This window comes from Brachyistius frenatus, unplaced genomic scaffold, assembly GCF_029030835.1.
Source record: "Brachyistius frenatus isolate BFR_SWC_R1_liver_20210118 unplaced genomic scaffold, ASM2903083v1 Contig_243, whole genome shotgun sequence".
Lineage (NCBI taxonomy): Eukaryota > Metazoa > Chordata > Actinopteri > Embiotocidae > Brachyistius > Brachyistius frenatus.
Genome location: NW_027210842.1, coordinates 215,968 through 225,000, shown reverse-complemented (window position 1 = coordinate 225,000; position 9,033 = coordinate 215,968). Strand labels below are relative to the sequence as shown.

The window sequence follows — 9,033 nt, the reverse complement described above, 5'->3', positions numbered from 1 at the left end:
ATTCTCTCCTGTGGATTACTTCAAATGTTTGCTGGAACATTGTGAAAACTTCCACTAAATCTATTACAGAAGCTGAAATTCACAGATTTTGTCAAGGAGTTGTAAAGCGAAAGGTTGTCAAACTAAAAACTAAAAAGCTGAAACAATGATCTGGGCATCCAGTCTTCTGTCCTTATTTTGATTGTATATCTGTTGTTTTATCATATCAATCCAGACAAACTTATTTTTGGGAAATATGTTATTTGACATGTTAATTTTCTTTAAATAAAAACCTTTTGGTTGGTTTGGTTTTGTTGTGTAAGCTAGTGAGTGTTAAGTGTAAATTCTGAGTGGACTTTAAAGAACCCTGCTGTCAGGCTCTATTCAACCCTGTCTGCATATTAGATGGATGAACAATGAGTGTGACTGCACATCTCACCGACTTGTTGTGGGGTCATTGAAACCAAAGCTTGAAACTAACTGCAACTAGTTGTAACTAGCTATAATTAGTTGTAACAAGCACAACTAGTTCTAACTAACTGTAATGGGCTCCAACTAGTTGTAACTAGCTGTAAATATCTGTAACTAGCTATAATTAGTTGTAACTAGCGCAACTAGTTCTAACTAGCTGTAACAGGCTCCAACTAGTTGTAACTAGCTCGAACTAGTTGTAACTAGCTGTAAAAAGCTCTAACTAGCTCTAACGGGCTCCAACTAGTTGTAACTAGCTGTTACTAGCACGAATTCGTTCTAACTAGCTGTAAAGGGGCTCCAACTGGTTGTAATTAGCTGTAACGGACTCCAACAAGTTGTAACTAGCTGTAACGGGCTCCAACTAGTTGTAACTAGCTGTTACTAGTTGTAACTAGCTGTTACTAGCACGAATTAGTTCTACCCAGCTGTAAAGGGGCTCCGACTGGTTGTAACTAGATGTAACAGGCTCCAACTAGTTGTAACTATCTGTAAATAGTTGTAACTAGCTCAAACTAGTTCTAACTAGATGTAACAGGCTCCAACTAGCTGTAACTAGCTCTAATTAGTTGTAAATAGCTGTAACGAGCTCTAACTAGTTGTAACTAGCTGTAACAAACTCTAACTAGTTGTAATGAGCTGTAAAGAGATCTAACTAGCTGTAACGGGCTCCAACTAGTTGTAACTAGCTATAACTAGCTGTTACTAGCACAAATTAGTTCTAACTAGCTGTAACTAGCTGTAACGGGGCTCCAACAAGTTGTAACTAGCTCTAACTAGTTGTAAATAGCCTTAACGAGCTCTAACTAGTTGTAATGAGCTGTAACTAGCTCTAACTAGCTGTAACAGGCTGTGACTAGCGGTGAGCAGTGTGCTAAATAATTACAGGACTTGTGAAAACTCAGTAAACTTGGTTTATGGTTCAGCTTCCAACATAACTGCTGGCCTGATGAATTTTATACAGTGCTTGTTGATTGATTGATCCAGTGCCAACTAGTCCGCTGCACGAGTGCGTCACATGATGTCCTAGTTTTCGAGATATGTGAGCAATGAAATGCATTGTGATTGGTTGAAATACACGGAGACGATGAGCTCTGATGTTGTGCTCAGAAGTGAATTTTCACCTCGCGGTACTCGTGTCTATCTGAAATGAAAGATGGCTTTCTATCTTCAAAACACTTTCTGGTGGAAAACGATTCTGCTTTATTTTGTAATATTTTCCGCATCCTCAGAGTACACAAACTGACAAGGCTGCTCTGTCACTGTTCCCCCAGTTTCCCATGCAAAGGCTCTGCTGCTGCAGCCAGGTAGTTAAAATCACTTGGTTTCAACTCGAGTAAATTCACATCAGAACAACTTATTTCACTCTTTTCAAACTCATTTTCAGCCGCTGCCCTCCAGCTGCTGAGCTGCAGTATGCGGTTTATGCAGCCGCCTCGCTCACTGAGAAGAATGTCTCGTTGGACACAGATAGTTAATGTGATGCATAAAACCATGAACTATTTAAACATGAAAGACAGCAAGTGGCTTCTTCTGAAGGTATGAAAAGCAGCTCGCTTCAATCAAGACAATTATCCCTATAAAATAAAAACTGTATTTTAGCTTTTATGTCAAACTGTTATTTTCCAGTCTGATTGTATACGTTTCCTCTTCAGGCTTCTCTGTGTGAACATAAACACATCTGGCTGACGTTTTACAGGAGGACCTGCAGACAGCTGTTTGAACGATGCCCAGTAAGGCTCGGAGGACGTCAGTGTATTTTGGATGGAAGCTGGACTGAGAAAAGGGGTGCAGTGCTACAAATTTACAGGAGTTTGAAAAAACCTTCAAAGACAAAAAGACAAACGACAGTCTGGTGGATGTTTCATCAGCGATATCCACCCACAGACACGCAGGTCTTTTTGTGAAAATGAGTTCCGTTTCCAGCCCGCGGTGTAACCGCCACTTCACCGAGTTCATAATGAACCAAGATGTTTCTGCTGCCAGCAGTAAAAATGTTCTCAGTCTACAGACACACGGTGCAGAGGACGATGGGAGCCGTCTAATGTTCTTCTTCTCTCGCTGTTTCTTGCCTCATTCTCTTATTTATGACCTCCTGGAATGTCTGCACTTCAGTGAGTGATGTCATTAGTTACTTTTGCCATGGCAACACAACAAATTCTCCCTGCATATGGTCGGTACATTCAATCTTTCCTTTCCCACTTCATTACAGTGTGTGTGTGTGTGTGTGTGTGTGTGTGTGTGTGTGTGTGTGTGTGTGTGTGTGTGTGTGTGTGTGTGTGTGTGTGTGTGTGTGTGTGTGTGTGTGTGTGGGTGGCTGAATGGATGGTGGAGGAGAAGAGGACAGATAGAGAAGAAACGAGCAATGAGAGAATTTTTGAAGAGATTTTGAGTATCGCCTGTTTGACCAGTTGTGAAGCTTCATGAAGCTCAAAACTGGTTCCACTAAATAAAATAGTTTTAAAAGTACTTTACCAGCAGCATGACTATAGGCTATATGTATGCATATTGCTGCCATGGCAACACCACAAAGTCTCCTGAGCAGGACAGACAAGACTACGGTATGTGAGACTAGAGATGGGACATGATTTTTCAACGTTGAATAGTCATTCAAATATTTGAAAGAACTGGCGAGCAGCTGAGCAGAGACATTAGAGAAGCACCAAGCAGGCAGTGATCAATAATCAATGGGCAGACAAAGTGAGTTTAATGTTGGACGTGCATCACAAACAATCCAATTAGTCCAAGGCCATGTTGAGCCCGAGTTTACAGCACATCCATTTCTCTTTGTGAGTGTGTGAATGACTTTACTCTTTTGGTATTTTTACATTTTCCCAGCATTGATTTGGAGCAATAAATGGAGTTTATGAGCAGCAGCTCTGTGCAGCTTTTTAAGAACGGTGTAGACTTTGAGTGCAGTTCTTTAATGTTGACAGTACGGTATCCATAACTCTACTATCATCATCATGGAAGAACATTCGCTTCTATAAACTACTGATTAGCTGATGAAGCTTTTCTAATGAAATGCTTGTTTGTAATTAAGGATGGTCATGATTTTCTAAAAGTCAGGAAATCAAAGAATCTTATTGTTTATACAACGGTCGTTTTATTTTGCCCTATTTTTACAGGCGCAATGTAGTAATACATGGCTACCACCAGCAGGTGGCGGTAATGCACCTAAAAGTTGTTTGTCAGCCAACATTAAACAACACAAGGAGGAGAACACATTGCTACCTGGCTCCCGTAAAACTATAAACCCAGAAAGGAGGTACGGAGCGGCCTCTCCAGGTGAAGCCAGCCTACTATTTGGATGGCGAGCTTCGTCACCAGAGGATGTGAGTTTGATGTTCGACGTGCAGAACAAACAACGACCCTAAAAGATGAAGCTGAAGTCTGCTTCTCATCCGTGTTGGAAAAGGACAGACCGTCCTGATCAGGGTATCTTCAGACAGACCTTCAGTGCATTTATAATTCACTTCATTTGTCCACGGTTCTGTGGTTCTGGGACACGCACACTATTATAATGATTTGTGTCACAACAATCTGCATGCTGAACAAAGGCACTTCAAAAAGCTGACTTTCATTCCACAAACATTTCCCAGAAGTGACTTCAGAGCTGTAAAACTCTCCGTATGAAGTGTGAAGACATTTTATTATGTGTGTGGTTGGAGCAGATGGACGAGGAGAGGAGAGGAGAGGAGAGGAGAGGAGAGGAGAGGAGAGGAGAGGAGAGGAGAGGAGAGGAGAGGAGAGAGAGAGGAGGAGAGGAGAGGAGAGGAGAGGAGAGGAGAGGAGAGGAGAGGAGAGGAGAGGAGAGGAGAGGAGAGGAGAGGAGAGGAGAGGAGAGGAGAGGAGAGGAGGAGGAGCCTGTGGCCCCTGATGAAAGCCGTTGCTAAGTAGCGTTCAGCTGGCTGAAGTTACACCTCTGACACCGTTTGGATCTCTGGGAAGTGAAGTCCATAAAAACAGCTGCGATTACAATTCATAGCCACAGATGACGCCACAGAGAAAGAACAATTGTAACCTCATGTTATCGCACAATTACATGATTTACCTGATTTACTTGAAACACAAGTTCAAGTGTAAATATCAGATTCGGCCTGAATAGCTTCCATTGTGCTGGTAAATAAATAAACGCTGCACATGTACTGAAAACTGTGAAATGGTGAACTTGGCAGTCGTCGTCAAAATAAAAGACATCATGCATCACAAAAGTACTGAGTAAATATTCTCAGTTATATTTACCTCTGCTGTAAAACACCCAGACTCACACTAACAATCATATCCATTATTACTCATTTACATCTCCTGGTTGCTGTTGAAGGACACTCCTCCTCTGAGCTGATGACGTGAATCAAGTTTACATCCAGTTCGTCTCCTCTGGCCTGAAACGACCCATCTGCTCTGACTATTCATATTTGTGAGGATAAAACCTACAAAGGCTTTAATTGGCTGTATTTTCAAGTCTGAGGCCATATTTTCTTTAAAAGTCTTTTGTTTATATAATCACTGATATAATAAATGATACACAGTACACCGTATATATAAAACATCAGTTTAGCACTATTAACTGCCAAACAAGCTGCGAATGCACTTTATGAACATGGACAGACTGAACCGTCTCTGCTCATCTCCAACAGGAGAAGGAGGACTTCATGAGGACCGACTCATCGCTCATCTCTCTGCCTCAGACAGCCTGGAGGCCTTTTGGCTTTTTTAACGATGGTATTTATTATATTCTTCTTAAATTCTTTTGTTCTTTCTGTCCTGGAGCAGATGTGAGTGAGTGTAGCGTCACAATGTTCCTGTGGGGATTAATAAAGTATTTCTGATTCTGATTATCCAGACAATACCTGTTCCTATTCTTTCAATAATGAGTGGATCGGTACCACCGGCCCGGCAGCGCCTGCAGCAGTACACTTAAATCTGCACTGGATCTGGGCTGAATGTCTCTTTCTGCCATGAAATCAGAGTTAATTAAGAGAAAGAAAATCAGATTCCAATCCTCCTGTGGAGGCTAGGAGCTGGAGGAAAGAGTTGAGATGAGTAAGGACAGTCATGTTCCAGTCAGTCACCTCCATGTATGTCTTCTACAGAAGGACACAGGATGTTCATCAGGACAGATTCAATTAACATTCCTGGAGAGTCTGCTGCAGGATCTGTCTCTAATTAACGTCTCTACCTTTTCTATGCAGATGCTATCGCTAAATGTAAAGTGACTCCAAGGAAAGCTGTTGAAATTAGAGGCAACGCTGAATCCAGTAAATATGACTAATATCCAGGCCGCCTCTAGTGGGAGCACATCGTTTCATTACGGACCAATCTGCATTTCCAAATACTACCATGCTGATTCAGTGAAGCAGCAGGTCAGCTCTGACTACATGTCTGCTACATGCAGGAAATACTAGTTAGATTTAAAGAAAGGAAATAAATAATGGAGAACAGAGAACATGTGGTTCCGTCGGCACAGAACAAAATGTTCTCACTGCAGCTGGACCAGCAGGATCAGAACCGCAAACACCGGGAACACTTCTCTGGACAGATACAGGTCCACACACACACACACACACACACACACACACACACACACACACACACACACACACACACACACACACACACACACACACACACACACACACACACACACACACACACACACACACTCTGGCCTTTGACAGAGGTCACACAGAAAAAAGTACTCTTAAGAGTGCATTGAAGATTGTTTTAATTTTCCCTTCGTGCGTCTTCATATTGTTCCTCTCAACGTGTCCTGGATGGATTTGTCTCTTTGGTTTTTAACAACCTCCTCTGGTGAAACTCAGCCGGTTTGGTGCCAGTTTTTCGAGGCCACTTCAATGCAATCGGCCCATCTGCTGGAGCATTTATGCATGAAGCTGCAAATTATTATTGTCAAAGCTGGTCGAATGACAGAAAATTGTGACAATGACCTATCCAAATATCTTGGAGCCAAGGATGAGATATTCAGTTTGCTGGGTTCAAACTGCAAAGATGATAAATTAAATGGAGAAAAGCAGCAAATATTCACATTGAAGAAGCTGGAAGCAGCTGAACACTCACAAGTTGCTCAAGTGATTAGAGATAGCTGCTTCATTTGAGGTCAATCTACTTTTATATTTAGTTGTTTCAACTCAATGTTGAACAACAACAAAAAATAAAATCACAAATAAAAACAAGCTGGAGTAAAAAACAAGGTGACAAGGAGTAAATAAAGATGTGGCAGTAACTGTGAGGACGGCTCACTGAACGTCACTGACGACATTCACAATAAGGGATTTGTGGAAAAGAGAAAAAGTAAGAAAAAGCAGTCTGTTACATAAGACTTAATATATAATATATATATTATCTATAGCTAGAATATACAATATAAATATAGAAGAGAGTTGGTTATAACTGCTCAGGAGTGATGGTTAAAGTAGACTCAGCTCTAAATCTGTTCTAACCAGGTTGAACCTGTTCTAACCAGGTTGGACCTGTTCTAACCAGGTTAAATCTGTTCTAACCAGACTGAATCTGTTATAATCAGGTTAAATCTGTTCTAACCAGGTTAAATCTGTTATAACCAGGTTAAATCTATTCTAACCAGGTTGAATCTGTTCTAACCAGGTTGAACCTGTTCTAAACAGGTTAAATCTGTCCTAACCAGGTTGAATCTGTTCTAACCAGGTTAAATCTATTCTAACCAGGTTAAATCTGTTCTAACCAGGTTGAATCTGTTCTAACCAGGTTAAATCTGTTCTAACCAGGTTGAATCTATTCTAACCAGATTGAATCTGTTCTAACCAGATTGAATCTGTTCTAACCAGGTTGAATCTGTCCTAAACAGGTTAAATCTGTCCTAACCAGGTTAAATCTATTCTAACCAGGTTAAATCTGTTCTAACCAGGTTGAATCTATTCTAACCAGATTGAATCTGTTCTAACCAGGTTGAATCTGTCCTAACCAGGTTATCTGTTGAATCTGTTGATGGGAGTTGATATGCTCTCCACTGTACATCCAAATCTTTCAGTCACTGTACTTACAGCACGTTGGTGGCCAGCGGGACGTCTGCCGCCGCTGGGGCCCTTTCCAGCCCGATGTTGGAGCAGTTGACGACGCAGGACGGCTGCGGCCCCGCCAGGGCACAGCTGCAGTTACCGGGACAGGGGCTGCAGCTCCGGCCGCCGCCGTCCCCCTGCGGCCCGGAGCCCCATGCCTCCAGGCAGCAGAGCGCCAAAAGCAGACTGGAAAAGAAGCTGAACTTCGGGACGCAGACGCCATGTTTTCGCTTGGATAAAGTGTGTCCATTTCCACAAGGCATAGCTCACTCACATCTCATCGCCTCTGCTGGTGAAGTCCTCTTCAGTCTGGGAAGGAACAAAACGCGCAGAACAAAGGCGAACACGCGTCCTCTGGCACAGCTTTCATGTGAAGACACAAAAACAGAAGAAGGGACCAACTTGTTGACACCGTTATTTCCCTTGATCTTCCCCAGCGTTATTTCTTTTCCTTTACTGGTCGAATTCCTTCTGAAAATCTAACGGAGCTTCTCCAGAATCCTTTTGAGGGGAAAAAAAGTTTTGGAGAACTTCCTCTCTCCTCCTCCTCCTCCTCCTCCTCCCTCTTCATTTCATGCAGTTCCTCGAGCCGCCGCTAAAACTTGGTCTCAGCATTATTTCCTCACATTCCTGTCCTCATGTAAAACAGGATGAAGTTAGATTTAATATTATAGAGCTCCAAAAAACAAACATGTAAATTAAAAATAACTATAAAACAGGACACAGTTTTCTAGAAGCCAAATTTACAAACTGAATCATGTCTGAAATAATTTCTCCTTCTCTTTCTTTTATATTGTTTAACTTGTTAGGAAACACAATGCAACCATAAATGTATTCAGGAAAAGCTTCAATATTTGTAACACAAACCTTTCTACAGAGTAAAAATGAAGGATGGATCTGCAGATCCTTTGTCACTCAGCTCAGCATGTTGTCTTTGTATGTTGATTTTCTTTTGTTTTGGGGGATTTTTGTAGTTAATTACAGACAAATTTATCGTTAGCCTTGCTTGAGACATGTACCCGTTAACATTCAATGTTTCCTCCAATCAACAGCCCTTCAAGCTGAAGTACACGGTATCCTTTAGGCTTAGTGTCTCTGAAGTAAAAACAAAATTGGCTGCTGTCCTGCAATTTAATTGTAAAATTACAGTTGTGGCACTATACGTTATACTATACTATATTTGAGGAGAAAAACGCGTGCGAGTGGAGGAGAGGCTGTATCAAATGTTTTAGGCCATGTAGTAACATTTCAGAAAGTTTTTATGACTTCTTCAAACACAAGGGGAGATACAACAATCTTAACCACTTAACATTGAGTTTCCCTCTTTTCTGTCTGCATGACATTTAGCCTGAGTGAATATTCAAGTCCATAACTGGCGGCACTATTGAAATCAATAAAATATTTTCAACATATTCAGCATCCTTAAAAACTGAAGAAAAAGCACACTGTGTGGATTTGAAGAGAGTTTGTTGAACCGTCAGAGGCCATTCAAAAGAGCTGAGTGCATAAAGCCAAGAATAAAATC

At 41.5% G+C, this 9,033-nt stretch overlaps 1 protein-coding gene across 1 annotated transcript in view; it reads right to left on the bottom strand.

Annotated features, from left to right (window-relative positions):
* Positions 1-8,014, bottom strand: part of pkd1a (polycystic kidney disease 1a) — a 69,569-nt gene extending 61,555 nt beyond the window's left edge. Inside the window, exon 1 of the mRNA XM_069720516.1 lies at positions 7,494-8,014. Within this exon, the coding sequence (XP_069576617.1) occupies positions 7,494-7,771 (278 nt within the window). The 5' untranslated portion in view covers positions 7,772-8,014. The remainder of the gene's footprint in view (positions 1-7,493) is intronic.
* Between the last annotated feature and the right edge of the window lie 1,019 nt (positions 8,015-9,033).